Source organism: Lonchura striata, chromosome 11 (genome assembly GCF_046129695.1).
Source record: "Lonchura striata isolate bLonStr1 chromosome 11, bLonStr1.mat, whole genome shotgun sequence".
Lineage (NCBI taxonomy): Eukaryota > Metazoa > Chordata > Aves > Passeriformes > Estrildidae > Lonchura > Lonchura striata.
In genome coordinates, this window is record NC_134613.1 from 9,490,450 (window position 1) to 9,506,731 (window position 16,282).

General features: G+C 40.6%; 1 protein-coding gene across 1 annotated transcript in view; it reads left to right on the forward strand.

The window, feature by feature from the left end:
- MTMR10 (myotubularin related protein 10) overlaps window positions 1-15,363 on the forward strand; it is a 35,558-nt gene extending 20,195 nt beyond the window's left edge. The window contains exons 6-16 of the mRNA XM_021554261.2: window positions 2,226-2,316; window positions 4,683-4,857; window positions 5,294-5,381; window positions 5,541-5,629; window positions 6,596-6,726; window positions 6,852-6,921; window positions 7,095-7,165; window positions 8,011-8,180; window positions 9,438-9,608; window positions 10,441-10,623; window positions 11,125-15,363. Coding sequence (XP_021409936.1) covers window positions 2,226-2,316; window positions 4,683-4,857; window positions 5,294-5,381; window positions 5,541-5,629; window positions 6,596-6,726; window positions 6,852-6,921; window positions 7,095-7,165; window positions 8,011-8,180; window positions 9,438-9,608; window positions 10,441-10,623; window positions 11,125-11,724 — 1,839 coding nt within the window. The 3' untranslated portion in view covers window positions 11,725-15,363. The remainder of the gene's footprint in view (window positions 1-2,225; window positions 2,317-4,682; window positions 4,858-5,293; window positions 5,382-5,540; window positions 5,630-6,595; window positions 6,727-6,851; window positions 6,922-7,094; window positions 7,166-8,010; window positions 8,181-9,437; window positions 9,609-10,440; window positions 10,624-11,124) is intronic.
- Window positions 15,364-16,282: the final 919 nt, after the last annotated feature.

Genomic DNA, 16,282 nt, shown 5'->3' on the forward strand with positions numbered 1-16,282 from the left:
GAATCTCTGAGACAATAAAGCTATTATGGGGATTTAGTGAGGAATAAACAGAAAATTAGTATGTCTTTAGTACTTGCATAGTGTATCTATGAGTGGAATTTTTCCAAAATGTAAAAATAGAGTAGCAGGATAAATTCTATCACTTTTTAAAATAAGAGAAATTGATGTCCTGAACCTTTGGGTGGACTGTTTCACCCATGGTGTGAGTTACATTTATTCCGTGGAACACCCAGAGCATTTTCCAGCTCTTGTTTTATTTAAAAGCACAACTATGGTCTCATTTTTTTGTGTAGAACTGGATCTGGATGGTTACTATCCTTCCCACCCCCCCTCCTTCCCCCCCAAGTATTTTATCCCTCTTCTCACAGCACACACATACTCCCTTTTTCAAATGTGGCAAGCAAATGACAGGGATTTCAGCTGCTGCCTATTTAAAAATAGATTTTACTGTATTCCTGTTGTGTTATTTGGCAGCACAATGGAATTTTTTTTCTGCAGTTTGTCCTGAAGCCTTGAGAGTAGATTAGCATACTAAAAGGCTTTCAACTTTCACTCCATAAATGAAGATGAGGAGTAGCTCTGCTAGAATCAGTTACTGTAGTGAAAAGCTACATAGAAAAATGGAAGTCAAAATGTGCATATACACAGATTTATATAGCCAGAAGTAATGTGTTAGAAGTGGCCAAATATTGTTGAATATAGCTGGCTTCTTCTGCTTTGGTTCACACACTGAAATCACAAGATTCAGTAAAATGTACGTGGCTTCCAACTATGTCATTAAAATTTTTATCAAATCCTGGAAATGAGTTTGTAAGTGTTCATTAGCAAAGTCTGCTGTACTCTTCTCCAGGGACACTTGTACTGTTTGGGTGTTTTGAGGGGCTGTCACCCCTGGAGTGTTCTGTCCTCTATTTTCCTTTGCAGTTTCATTGTGGAACAGAAAGAGTGGGGAGAGCAGTTAAAGAAACCGTTGTTCTAAGACTCAACTGGAATTTTTTTGTTGAATGTTTGTGAAACAACATTTTCAGCTCAAGTTAGTCTACTGTCATTACTGGTTTTATAAATAATGAGGACTGTCTCCATTAAAAGTCAAAGTATATAAAAAACATAGTAAAGGTTCTATAACCAGGAATGTTGCATACAAACAAACAAACAAAAAAAAATACAGCAACTTTCTCTAGGCAGATCTCAGCATAACTGAGCTCTCGAGCTTTGTTCTGTTGCCCAGTGCTGCCAGCACTGGCAGTTCTTCAGTTCTGTGGTGCAAATCTTTCTGTTATGCCTATCACAATAAAGATACTTTCCTTCATAAAAATAAAACAATTTATTGGATGCACAGGATTTTTTTTTCAAAAAGAATATTAAAAACTGCTAAATTCTGAATAAATTTTGTAAATGTTTTTCTAAATATGAAGAGTTGGGAAAATAGAAAAAAAAATTAGGTTATAAGAATTTGGACTTAGTCCCTGGTTAAAAGGTAACATTTAGTAAAATGCAGAAGCAAATACTGAGGGAAGAGGACAAAGTTAAAAACTCCATTCATGTCCTGAAATTCACATAGAGATTGGTGCTGAAATTTGAAGCACCAATCTCTGTGTGATACTTTTTTCCTTCCTGAATTTGATTCTTCTAGACATTAGGTGTTTTGTCAAATCTTTTGTATTTATTAGTGAATATCTACATTCAAAGAGACAGAGACTAGAAATGCTTGATGAAATTTTAAGTCTAGGATCTAATCCTAAATCATGTGCTGCACTCTTACAATTTTAAGAATCTTAGGGAAAGAACCAATAAGATTTTTTTCAAGAAAGTCACACGTGAAAAACCTCCTGTCCCACCTGACAACTTTGTAGCCAAAATATCTGTCAAATGCTGTTAAATACTGATGCCAGATTTTAGTTCAGGACATGCCTGAACTGTTAGTTGTTCAAAATTGTCCTGGTAAAATTCCATTATGTTGTTTCTGTGTCTTTCCCCTCTTCCCTAAGCACTGATTGCTGGCTGCTGTCAGAACAGTGCTAGGTTGGACCTTTTGAGCTGACCCTGTATGCTCTTAGGTTCTTCTGCTGGACTGATAAGTAGTACTCCTTTCATTAAAGAAAATATGAAAAGACTGATTTTTAATTTTTTCACAGCTCTGCATATTTGACATTCTTACAATTAAAGGCAATAATTTTTTGTCTATATAGATCTATAAATAACAGTAATAAATGTCTCTTTCCTAGGTGTGCCTTGCAATAGCTCATTATTCTCAGCCAACGGATCTTCAGCTTCTCTTTGCATTTGAGTATGTTGGAGAAATATATCATAATCCAGGTAAGGATGAAAGTACTTGAACTGTGCTTTTTTTCCTGTTTTGTAATACGTATTTTTAGTAAGACTTCTGTCCAGAAGCAGTGGCAAAAAGCATTTGAGGCTTTCTCCAAGGGTAACAAAATCGGCTTGTTCTGCACCCAGCATCTTACTTAAGGCTATAAGTCATTCATTGGGATAGACATTAATGACCAAAATCCAAAGAAATGTCTTTCCTGTCTGAAACAAAGCCAAACTGTGCCAGTATGAATACTCCTGTTTCTCAGTTCACACTTCCATCCTCCTGTTGTATGTCTCTGTTGGTACTCTGGGTACCCAGTGAATGTCCCATCAGGCAGGCTCACTCACCTGCCCTTCTTTTGGGAATAAGTTTCTCTTCTGGTGGTATTGCAGGAGGATTTGTGCAACTTGGGACTCCATACCTTCTTTCCTAGAGGCTTACTAGGCAGTTCTTACCACTCAAAACCTCCACCACCCCTGCTGAGTTGGAGCACACCCTCTCTGCTCAAGGCCAATCTCCAACTGAACCTTGTCAGTTAGGTAAGCCTACAAAGATGCCTTTGGAACGCGATTTCTAGCGTGATGCTGTGCGGTCACTGCTGAGTGTTCCCCAGCCCAGCCACAGCTGAGAGCCAGCAGTTGTAGGGTGAAAGCCTCCCCACAGAGCGTGCTGCTGCTGCAGAGCTGTGTACTGAGATCTGAACTCAGCAGCTGGCACTAGAAACCACTGATCTGCCTGTTACAAAACATGAACCTTATGGAATTACGAGATCAGGCCTTCAAATTTGGAAAACAATGGATGGTTTTCATCCAGGTGCGCCTATGACTGCCCTGTGCATGCACAAGAATTAGTGTGCATGTGATTATGTTGCACACACAATTACACATGGAATTTCTTACCTCATAAAGCTTGGGCAATGATTAAGGTCCATGTATTTTCATGTTATAAAGTACTAGGGAGGAAGCCAATTTTCAGATAAAATTGCAATAAAATGTTAGGCTATTACAGAGTTGCCTTTACTCTCTCTTTAAAATACCATTTGCTATATGGAGAAATACCTAGTGGAAGAATTACATAAGGTGGGTAAAAATGTTCCTCTGGAGCAGCAGACCAGAATGGCAAAGGAGAGTTGTTCTGCTGCAGTTCCTAAGAGAATATGAAATTCTTTTGGGTGGTGTTGGGGTGTTCTTGTTGTTGTCAATCCTGGTGTTTGTCCCATAGATATCTGGCTTTGCTCTTGCAATTCCAGTGCTGTTTAATGACTCTCTCTCCCTGCTACTCTCAGTAAAGTAAAAGGTGAAATGCTGTCTTTGTGCTTCCTGGGGAACATAAACAGCCTGCATTTTTCTGGTGTATGTGTACATTGTTCTTTTCCCCAGGCTATATTTGATAGTTACATATCCTGCCATTAAACAGAAAAATTGACTTTTTTTTTTTTGTAATTATTGTATCTCTTTGTTTACCATCTTTGAAGAACTACTTCAGTCTGATTTTAGTCCTGTTTTCTTCTGAAAATCCTAAGTAGTCAAAGTGTCAGTGCAAGAATGAAGTTGATAGATACAAAAAGCACAAATCACACAGGTTATGGGATGTCAGAAGAGCTGTGACACTGTCGTGTTTCCTTTGGGCAGGCTCTTGCTGAGGCTCAGAGCTTTCATGGGGGCGGTAACAGGCCTCAATTTCAGTTTATTCTATTTCCATCTAAAAATGTAGTTCAAGTGTCAAAAACCAAAATGTAATTTCTTTTTGACACAGCTGACTGTCCCCTTGGCATCTAAAGAATGACCAGCAAAGGAGATCCTTCTGTATAATAACAGCCTCTCTAAGCTCCTGGTCCCTAAACACAAAATGACAGGCATTCTTTTTGTGTGGATATAAATCTATATAGAAACCCCAATATTTTAACATGGCCTTCCATTTCTTTTATTTGCTGTTAATACAGCAGTCACTTAAATTTTCTGAAATTATATAAGTTTTATTTTGCTTTCTTGACATAGTTGCTATTAATGGGTAGACAATAAAGGGTTCATGTTTTTAAAATGTTGCAAACTTTGGCATATTGAAGAAAGAAAGCCTGTGACTGAAGATAACTTTTATTCATGAGTATGAGTTTGCTTTGGCTTCTGTCAAGCAGCACAGCAGGCCAGTTTTATGTTGCTTTTCAAATGAAATTGCAGGGAAAAAATACATTGACATCTTCATGTATCATCAAGCTACCATTAAATCACTGCTTTCTTGTAATACAATAGTAGGTAGTATAGATAATACTAGTCCTGTTGCTAATGGCTTATTTTTGTAATTAGGAAGGTGAAGAGTTTGATTTTTATTTCTTTTTTTTAATGGGCATTGATGACTTTCCTTTTCCTAGCAAAGAAGGTGAATGGCATAGACCCAGGAGGTGGTGGCGGTGGCATCAGCAGTGCCAGTGGTCAGCAGACCCCTTTGTTTGAAACTTACTCGGATTGGGATAGAGAAATCAAAAGGACAGGTGCATCTGAGTGGAGAGTGTGCTCAGTCAATGAAGGTTATATGATCTCCACTTGGTAAGTGGCTCTTGGGACACCAGCAGGAGGGAATTGGGCTGTCTTGTCCTGTGTGTCCCACAGCCTCTGTCACACCCACCTGTGCACTGCACCTCTTAATTGTGCTGCTCTCTGGAGAGGCCCCCAGAGGAAAGATGCTGCAAGTCTTGTCCCTGAAGGAAATGTCATGTCCCCAAAGGAAATGTCTTATCCTTAAAGGAAATGTCTTGTTTTGGCATCCATTGCTTTGGTGCTTCTGTAATTCCATATGGGCTGTGCAGTTTCTCACTGGCATCTTTGGGGCTGTGCTGTTCTCACACGGGGCAGTGGGAGCCACACCCAGGGGCTGCTCTGGGACAGCCTCACTGAGCTGGTGACACAGCCCTGCAGCAAGAGGGGAGATGGTAAAAAACACAGGAAAAAGTAACCTTTTTTATCATGTTTTTTTTTTCACAAGCCTTCCAGAATATTTTGTGGTTCCATCTTCCTTAGCAGATCAAGACCTGAAGCTGTACTCCTACTCCTTCATCGGGAGGCGAATGCCAGTAAGTGTCCTCTTTGTTCTGGTACTGCTCCTGGTCATTGCACAGTACTCAACTTACTCAATTAACAGAGTTCTGTGCATAACATTAAAGAAAAAATTTGTACAGAATAGCTCTAACCTGCACAATTTTGTTGTTTCTTGTGTTTTTCCCCCATGTTAGTTATGGTCCTGGAATCACCCAAACGGGAGCGCCCTTGTGAGAATGGCCAACATTAAAGATGTGTTGCAGCAGCGAAGAATTGATCAAAGGTAAATGATTCAGTGTCACTCTTCAGAGGGTCAGGGTAACACAGTGGGGACTGTGACACAGCACTGGGTGGCAATAGAGGTGACCCTGTGTGACTCCACAATGTTGTAGTGTGTGAACTTTGGAGAGATTGTTCTCTGGGTCTGGTTCAGGCACAATTTTTATTCAAGGCCATTCCATTTTCAAATACTGAGTAACTTTACAGGTTTTAAGGTATGTTTATTTATTAGGGGGCTAATCATTCAGAAGACAGAATTTATTGATAAAAGGATCAGATTTACTAGCTTACGTTGGTGGAGATTTTCTTACCTCCTTCAACAAGACATTAAAAAAAACCGTTCATTTGTGGTGTTGGGAAATACAATTCAATAGAATTGGTATCATAATGCATGTGATATTTCTGTGAAATATTTGTCATACACTGTCCTTAATGAAAGACTGAAGGCATTTGGTGCCTTGTGTAGGTAGTTTACAAGCTTAGTGAGTTTTGTTTTTTGGTTTAATTTGTAGTGTGATTTTTTTTTTGTAACACACCTGCATTGTGTGTTAGGCTGGAGCTCTGTGTTTTAGTTGAAACCCTGTCAGATTTCCTGACTTCATAAGCTTTAAATATGTTCTCTTCATTTAACTTAGGTAAGTCTTACTAAAAATGATGGAAAACCAAAAACTGAATAGAGTTATTTAAGTGTCAGTCAGCATCAGATTTCATTTCTCAAATGTGATGTTTTAATGATCCATTAAAACATTTCCATTTTTTATGTTCAGTAATTAGCAGACACCAAAAATGTTTGAGTCAATAGCTTTATGGCAGGAGCAATGTATCTCCTGAATATGACCCAGTAAATTTTTTTTCAAATGAGGTGCATCTTTTATGTGGGTTTGATTGTTTGCAGTTAGACAGTGTCAGGTTTCTTGAAAGACTATTTCTTTCCTCTCCAACAATAAACCTGCTGATTCTTCTCCTGCAGGATTTGTAATGCCATAACTCGAAGCCATCCCCTGAGAAGTGATGTTTACAAATCTGACCTGGACAAGTGTCTCCCCAACATCCAGGAAATCCAGGCTGCACACAACAAACTCAAACAGCTCTGTGTCGATGGTATGCTGGGCTTTCCTTCTTCTGTGGGGGTTGTTTTCCTGTCATGCAGTGAATTCCAATCAGCCTGGCTGACAGGGACTGTTACTGGAAGTTGTTCTGCAATGTAATTACTGTCCCTGTTGCAGACCCTTTTGATGAAACTGAAGAGAAGTGGCTGTCCTCACTGGAAAACACTCGCTGGTTAGAGTACATTAGGTTGGTACCATTAATAAAATGATGTTCAATGGAATGTACAAAAATGAGCAGTGCATCATTTGAAGGATTCTTTGTTTTAATATGTAAGTTAGGTAAATACAGATAACCCAAATCTTTTTCTTGTAGAATGTGAATTTCTGTTAACTGTTAAATCACTTTCTTTTCCTGTCTAGAGTCTTTCTTAAGCATTCTGCTGAGCTTGTCTACATGATGGAGTGTAAGCACGTTTCTGTAGTTCTACAAGGTAATAGAACACAAAGCATGCTGTAATTAATTTCATTACTGTGATAATGTAGATAAACAGATTTAGATAAAATTAACTGTAATCTTTATACATAAGCCACATGCATTCTGAAGATCTCAGGCATTTGGGGAACTAGAAGGGAAAATAATTTTGTCATGTGGTATAGTCCTTAGCTTCAAAGGAATATTTTGCTTTGAGTCTTTGTGGGTTTTATTCTGATAATGATGATAGAATCAAAACCTTAGTGTGAACCTTTGTACTGTGTTAATTTGGCTCATAGTCCCTGTACAAGCAGTATCAGTTTAATTCAGAGGTTCTGCAGACAAAGGTATTTCATTCAGTGCCCACACCTTGTGTCTGTGCAAATAGGTATTTCAGAGAAGACAGTGAAAAACTTGCTCATATCTGTAATTTCTGTAGTTTTTACAAGACCTGTTCAGCTGGTATATCCACTGTCCACATGTAATGGCCTTCCAAAAATTGCTTCAGGGTGGAAAAATGTTGAAAATTTCTAGCAGCGTGAACATTCTCTTCCTCAGCACACCTTGCTTTAAGTACTAGGCAGCTGGGTGTGTATTTGTTCTTGATGAATGCACTGCTGTGCTGGATACTGCAGGAACCCTTTCTCTATAGTATGAATCTCAGTTTAAAAAAAGAGAATTGTGATTTTCTTCTAGTTTTTTTTTTTTAATTATGAGAATAATTAAAAAAGCTAAAAGTATATTTTAAAGGAAATTCTAAGAAAAACATGAGAAATCTAGTTGCAACTTTTTGTTATTTGAAATCTAATTCTGTACATGTGCATTTGCCTTATGTATTCTGTACTTTCTGTATGTTACTTGCAGAGGAAGAGGGACGGGACCTGAGCTGTCTTGCTGCTTCTCTCATTCAAGTCATGCTGGATCCCTATTTTCGAACAATTGTTGGATTTCAAAGCCTAATACAGAAGGAATGGGTCATGGCCGGATATCAATTTTTAGATAGGTGTAACCACTTAAAGAGATCTGACAAAGAGGTAAAAATTAATTGTATTTGTATGTGATCACAGTATCTGCTTGATATCATCCTGAACATGTATTTGTACAGAAATATAAAAGTAAAAATATGTTTTAATGCTTTCAAATATCATTATATAACAGTATCAGAGGAAGTAAGCATTTTTCCAGGGTAGAGATGTTTTTTCTTTACCCTCTGTAGCCGTGTGAGAATCAGCAAAATACCAGGTGCAATCCAATGAGTTTTGATGTTGCTTCATGGTTATACATGAATGCATCTCACTGCTACAAACACTAGCACAGTCACGTTTCAAACTGAAACCAAAGGAGGTGAGGAGTGGGGTTGGAGGGGGTAGCTCTGCTGTGTGCTTTACCAGTCCCTGTTTCCGTGGCTGGGGTGTTACTCCCAGCAGTGCTTTCAGAGCAGGCAGCTGCTGCAGAAGCCCTGCAGCTGCACGAGCTGCCAGGGCTGCCAGGAGGGGAGCACAGGGCTCGGCTTCAGTGCTGCCAGCTCTTGTTTGGCCTCTTCATGGCACAGGAGGGGCTGCTAACTGCAGGTGGAAGCATGGAGGACCCAGGTTAGGAACATTTTTCAGGGACAGTGCCCAGAGTCACAGAACAGGAACATCCCCAGATAAACTGAGGACACTGAGCACCAAGTGGAGAAAATGCATAAAGGGATAAAGAAATGAGATAGCCAAGAGGGAAATAATGAAAAGCAGCTATTTTGGCCCTAGGAAAGGATATATTGAAAAGTGAAAATGGGAAGGGGAAAATATTTCTAAAGCTTTACATAAATGATGGTTTATACTTTTGCAATTCATGGGCTGCTATGGAAAAGAGATAAAAAATGTAGTGAGAAATTAGCTTGGCTGAATCATAAGCTCTCCAGTAATTTCAAACAAGGAAGAAAATACACTGTAAAAAACAAGGCCAAGTGGCAAGGAAGGCTCATACAAGCACTAATTTGGAAATTATGAGGGACATATAGATGGCAGAAAAGATTTTTACAGCTGCATGAGTATAAGGGGAGCCCAGGAAAGAAGTTTTTACACAGAAGGAAAAGCTATGCAAAGGTAGTGCTGAGAAAGAAGTGGCTAAACAGGAATATAGAGTGTCACAACTGCATAGAATCATGAGATATGCAAGACTAAATAGCTTACCCTATAGTTGCGTAATGTACCAATGGTACAGCCAAAAACCAAAACTGCAAAGAAATGGGTATGATTTTGGAAAAGCTTATATTAAATCTGATAATTCCTTGTTTCTTTTCCCAGTCTCCTTTGTTCTTGATGTTCCTTGACTGCGTTTGGCAGCTGCTGGAACAATACCCAGCAGCCTTCGAGTTCTCGGAGGTGTACCTGACCGTCCTGTACGACAGCGCCCGCATCTCCTTGTTCGGCACCTTCCTCTTCAACTGCCCTCACCAGCGAGTCAAGGAAAGCACTGTGAGTAGGAGGGGCTGCCCCTGCTTGTCCAGCAGGAGACTGCAGCCTGCCCCTGGAAATAACAGCATCCCAGTTAAATGCTTCCTATGTGTCCTTCCAATTGTCATACTCTGTTTGGGCCAAAACACTCAGGTCCCCAGGTGAATACAGTCATAATGACTTTCAGGTGATCTGTGCGGAGACAGTGACTAACTATTCAAGAAGAAAGTCTATTTAATTTATTTGGGTTTTTTTTGCCTAGGAAAATGTTGCAGCTCTACATTGTTATTTGTATTCCTCTAGGAAGCAAATCTGTATCTGGAATTCAGAAAGTAGAATGACAGGCAATAAATAGAATTTCACGCTTCAGGCGAACTTTGAAATCTCTTGATATAATTGTTAAATAGTTGAAAAAATTGAAGATGTTGCATAAAGTTCCAACAGTAATGCACAATGGAGGCATTTAGAAAACTGAACACTTAAATTTGAAAACAAGCTTATAAGAACTGTGTGTAGAAAACATTTGATGGCTGATAAAAGTGAAACTTACTTATTTCATTAAATATTTTCCCTTTAAAGTAATAGGTAGCAACTTTACAAAGAAGTAGAACATTGAGGGATTATTGGTGAATTCTCTAGATGCCAGTCTGGGGGTTAAGAGTAAGCCAACAAACAATGTGGTAGAATGGAAAAGTAACTGCACAAATGCAGAGCAACTGCTTTTTTTAGCTGTCTTGCTGCTCTGTTGTGCTGCCCTGCTCCTCTTTGCCTGATAGTTACATGCTGGTTTTAAGATTCACGAAGAAGCCAATTTTCTTTGATTTTCATCTGCCTGAATGTTAACTTCTTGCAGGAATTTGCTATAAGCAAAAACATCCAGCTGGGTGATGAGAAAGGCCTCAGGTTTCCGTGTGTTTGGGACTGGTCTCTTCAGTTCACGAGCCGGGACCGGCTGCTGTTCCACAACCCGCTGTACATCGGGAAGAGCGCGCCCAGCGTGCACAACGGGGCCCTGCGGTCCTTCAAGCGCTCCAAGGTAACTGGGGGGCTGTGCCTGGGGCTGAGGCTGTGCTCACACTCGGGGATCGCGCTGGGGAGGCTGCAGGTGCCCTTGCATTAGCAGTAGGAGCCTTTGTTGTCTTGGCTTCCCAGCCTAAAGGAATTATTTTCTGTAGAAGTAGCAATGTAAATTGTTGAGCTTTGTGTTTTAGGACATTTTCCGATGTGGCTGAGTCACTGCCAACACTTGCACTATTTCATCTTTGGAAAAGTGATGACAGGCCACTTTTCCCCCAGGGTTGTCAGTACTTTCTGTAAATACTGATTATAAATCAATCATTTGTTGCTGCAAAAAAACCATATATATTTCTTTTTAAAGGCCACAGTTTGCCCTGTGAGCCCTGCAGCAGTGACTCAGAAGCTCAGAACTATTTAAAGGTCACAGCCTTTCTCTGGATGATGCACCCTGGCAATTCAGGGAAATTTGCTATGCCAATGAATGTAGAACTGGAAAATTACCAGTATTTATTCTCCGCAGAAAAACTACAGCTCCACACTGCGAGGTGTCCCCCCAGCACTAAAAAATGGAATCATCGGTGAGCAGGAGTTCCTTCCAAGAAGAAACTCTCTGATACTAAAATTGAAGCCGGAGTTTTTCCACTCAGCAGAGGGGCAGCGTCACAGTATGGAGCAGTACTTCAGAGACTGGTTTGCAAAGCCCGTTGATTTGCACGGTGTCATTCTGCCCCATCTCTCTGGAACACAAATAAAACTGTGGAAACTCTGCTACTTCCGTTGGGTTCCTGAGGCCCAGATCAACCACGGGGGCTCCATCACCGCCTTCCACAGAGCTTCTCTGCTGGCAGACGAGGTGGACATGTTAAACCGCAGCCTGCGGCAGTGCAAGAGCAACTCCTCCTTGCAAGGCCGCTGCTCAGAACTGGATCAAAGCAGGATGTACTTCAGAGCAAATGGTTTAAATGACACCTCAGGTGCCCCAGACTTTCTCTCCTCCTCATTCCCATTTTCTCCTGTAGGGAACCTATGCAGACGGAGCATTTTGGGAACACCTTTAAGCAAATTTTTAAGTGGTGCCAAAATCTGGCTATCCACTGAGACGCTTGCAAATGAAGACTGAGGTGATGTGGAGGTTTAAAGGTTTGGAGAGGATGCAGCATATCATTTTGTCTTTTCTAACTTAACACTGCTAAATGCGGCATTGAAAGCTGTAATAATTTTTATATACAAACATTACGTAAGATTTGCACAAATATTTAAAAGCAAGGCAAGTCATGCTTCAAATCGCACAATTTTGTCTTCAGTAGTTCTCATCTGCTGGGACTTCTGCTCCCCAATTCCTCCTGTTCTTGGGGGTTTGGCTCATTCAAGTGATAGAGCATTTCATTAGCTAATTGAAAGGCTTGGTGTGGTCGTTAGTGAGGGCTCTGCTTGAAATACCTTTGTTTTCCCAGGTAGTGACTGAAGTGACCCTTTGCTAAAACAGCTTGGAAAGCCAAAGTAGTGCAGTGGAGATGAACTGACAGCTGAAATTTGGGAATGTACTATTTTATCAGACTGCCTCTTCAGGAGTAATACTCACATAGATACAAAAATACTAATGTTCCATGACTGATCACCCTACATTGTGCTAATGCAGTGTATCCATGGAATGAGTTGTTCCCTTTTCTTTCTCTCCCCAAAATGTGTTCATTAACAATTAGTCAGATTTGTGCTCTTTGTTATGATCTTGACTTTAGACTATAGAAATCCGCATCAGGACAATGCACTGTTAACCTTAAAAAATTTACTGTAGATATGGTATTGTAGTAGCTTTAGAAGTGCCTTTAATTGGGAGGAAGCAGTAGCAGGATTACTCTAATGCAGCTGACACCTCTCCAGTTTTTTAAAGCAGATTGCTGTGGCAATTTCTTGTTCCATCCCCCACCTCCCCCTCTCCATTTCTGGAAACAACAGGCATCCAGAAGAAACAACACGTGTTCCCTCTTTAAGGTTAAGCTTGTTTCTAAGTCCCACAAGATCCTCACCTTTTTATAAGAGCACCTCATCTACTCAGCATAATATCCTTGCACAGATCCCGATCCCTGCCATCCCTCCCCTCATTTTTTTGTAGGATGACGTAGCTTTCAGCAGAACTTGTACCTGAGCCCTGCTGGGTTCCAGAAAGGAGCACTGGTTCCTCATTGCAACTTCTACACAGGCTGCAGGTGCTGCAGTTACTGGTAGGCAGGTGCTGCAAGAAGAGCAGTAAGTTGTGCCTTCTTTTTGCAGACTGCATATCCATAGGGAGAGTGCAACGAACAAGCACTGCCTGAGGGAATTCTGTCCAACAGCCTCCTTGTTGTTCTGAAACCTTTTAAATGCTGCATCTCCCTGGATGCTTTGCCACAAAAGGACTCACAGGGAGAAAGGCAGGAGTGTGAAGAATTCCAGAAGGTTGGAGAAATAGTGATGTGTCATTTTCATAGCTTAAGGCTCCTGTCAGCTGCCTTGTCTGAACAGTGAGGCTGTATTTTGTATTAAATTATTTCTGTATAAACACCAATGCTGTAGAACTGACACTGAACCTCTATCCAGGTATTGCCTCAGCAGTTTAAGGCACCAAAGGCCTTATACAATGGACTCAGAGCTGTTCTCAAGTTTTCTTAGTGGGGAAAAAAGCAAGCTGCAGGATGGGAATATACAGTGTATTTGAGTTTTAAAAAAGGGGAGGGGATAGGATTTGGAGATCTTTTTTTGTAAACTCAAACTGATCTTCAGCACAGCCTAAATCACAAAGTGGGGTTTGGCTCCCAGGCTGTTGTCTGACCTCCAAGGGTGTGCTGTGGTTGCACTGCTGGGGTTGGAGAGGGAAGCAAAGCAAGGCCAATGCAGAGGTGAACAACGTCAGGGGAGGGGGCTTCCTTTTTTACCTTACAAACTTACAAACCCTGTTCCTATGCAAAGCAGCTGTTGTGTGTGCTGTGCACAACGTGGGCAGGCACAGGCTGTGACACGATGCCAGGCGCTTCTGGGCAACTGTTTGTGAGGAAAAAACATGTATTCACCTCAACTGCCTAATTATGCTGCAAGATGAGCTGAGCATGTTAAATGGTCCACAAACCAGTTGTGTTTATTTCCAAGCTTGCTGGAGTAGCCATCTCACTTGTTCATTACTCAAATGTTTGCTTTAGTTTGCTTTTGCTGTTCCTGTTTTCCCATTAGCTTACTGCTTTCCCTGGCCTGATACTTGACATGAAGACCTCAACCTGTGTGCTTAGTGTCTTTTGGTACCAATTTGTTTTTCTTTTAAAATGACAGTTAAAAATATAATGTCTTTTTTTTTTTCTTTCCTTAACATTATAATTTCTTTGGTTTAAAGGTACCAAAAATGTGTAAATAAATTACTCCACAAAAGCGGCTGGTGGAAATAAAAAGTGTTTAGGCTAGTACCCTTTGGGGGGAAAATGGGTACAATATTTAAACAGAATTGTCTTTTATAAGGAGATTTCAGACATTTTTACGTTTCAGTTCTAAGATGTGTACAGATGCTGCAGAGGGTCTTTGTATTTTATATATATAGCATGGGAGAGGGTTAAAAATAATATGCCTTTATAATAAACAAAACCTGTCAAAAAATCTATTTGCCAAACAGACTTAAAAAGAAATTTTATACCATTCCAAAAAGGGAGTAAGGTAAGCAGAGGCTGAGAGGGGGCACCTCCTGCAGGGAGGAAGGGAAGGGCTCCACCTTTCCCTAGACTTGAAGACAAGGTTCTGCTTCCCTGTGTGCAAGGCCTTGCTGAGGAGTCTGAGCAGCTGCTGTGCCTGTGGATGCTGCTGCTTCCCCTGAGTTAAACAGCTCCACAATTTCTGATTCACTTTTGAAAGACAGGTACCAAGTGTTGATTTTGAAATATTCTCCACTCTGCACAGTTGCCTTATCAAGTCAGTAGGGACTGTTCTGGATATCTTTAATAACTTTCAAAAGCAATTTTGGGGTGTGAGTATATGTGTTACTTCTGTGTACAGAATACTGACATGCAAATGTGTATATATATATGTCTGTGTATATATATGTACACATACTTTCAAATTTTCATTTCTGTTCACCATTTAGAGTGAGATACTGTTAAATGCCGTGTTTGTGTTGCAAGAGTAGAAAAGCTACCGAGCAGCTCATCCTTTTGTGTTTGTAGAAAATGTGCATTACTGCAGCTGTTCCTGGCTGAGTCATGACTTTGTACCACACAGGGGGAGCTCTGCTGCTGCAGCAGCTGGGCTCAGTGCAGTGCTTTGGTGGCACCTCAGCCTCCAGGCACTGCCCTGTGCCTCCAGAAGTGCACTGAGAACTGTGTGTGTGTGTCTGCCCAGGCCTGCACGTGTGCTTCATGGGCACCTGCCTGCAATATCACTCTGATCAATTAACTGCCTTGTGTTCCAATGAAAATGTAGCAAGCTGGGCAAACCTTTTGGCTTATTCTCAGATGGAAAGATATTAAAACCAAAAAAATTCTAACATGTATTTAAGCAAAGGATGAAATCTTAAATTTGCCTCTAACCAAGAGACAGAAATCTGTACCTCAAATTGCTCTAGGCAGTAGATTTCTAATGCTGTTGCTGTGATGGTTTAGAATTCACCATTTCAACTGAAACTAAAACCTTTGTGCCTGATAATGATTTACTGAGTAAAGTAGCAGTGGCAGGAAGATGATAAAATCCCGATGCTGAGTTGTGAATGTGAAGTAAATTAGAGTCAATAAAAGTTTGTACCTTTCCACAGTGAACTGCAGGTGGTTTTCTTTCCCTTCCTCTAACAAAAAAAAAAAAAAAATCGTGTGTGTGTGGTTTTTTTCCAAGAATAGCATGGACACAGTGCTATAGAAAGATGATTAATAAAAATGATGTGCAAGTTATCTTATTCCTTGTTATATTATGTTATAGTGTCTGTAGTTTGCATGGTAATCAGAATTTCTCATAGCAGGGAACTTACTCAGTGTGAGAATGAAGACTCCAGAGAAAAGATGTCAGCTGTGTGTTAAAATTAAGAGAAACCCATGGGATTTTGGTGTCTTAAAAGGGAATTAATCTTTAGTTCCCATTGGCTGACATACTTCTGAATGAACAAACAGATCAATTTATGTGGGGCAGAACTGACTACACTGAATGTGGTCATCTTGGCACTGACCAACTACTGTCTACTAGCAGAAGCATTTCCCTTTTTGCAGGAAATACAGATCCAACAGAAGACACTGTTAAATAAATTATCCTTTCATACACATTAGAACAGTATTCATGCTTTATGCCCTACTCTCTGCCACGTGTATCTGTTTATATACAAATGCAAAATTCAAACACCTAATGGTAAGTGGAGACAGGCAGAGAACCACACTGGACCCGACAAGCCTGGCAAGGGGCTGAACTCACACCTTGCAAGGAGACTTGCCCAACATAATTCAGGCCACAAGGGCACCCCACAAATGAGCAGGACCTGATGGCCCAGTTTCTGTATTTAGAGATGTTCTCAGGGTGTACCAGTCTGAAGGCAGCTCTTCCTCCTCGCTGGGCAAGCCCCAGATTACCTCAGAGAATAAGTCGGGAATTGTGGAGAGTAGGGACGGGCTCTCCCCTTCTGAACATGAAGTGACATGCAGTAAATCATACTGACAGTTTTCTCAAATTTTAGAACTTTTTGTGTT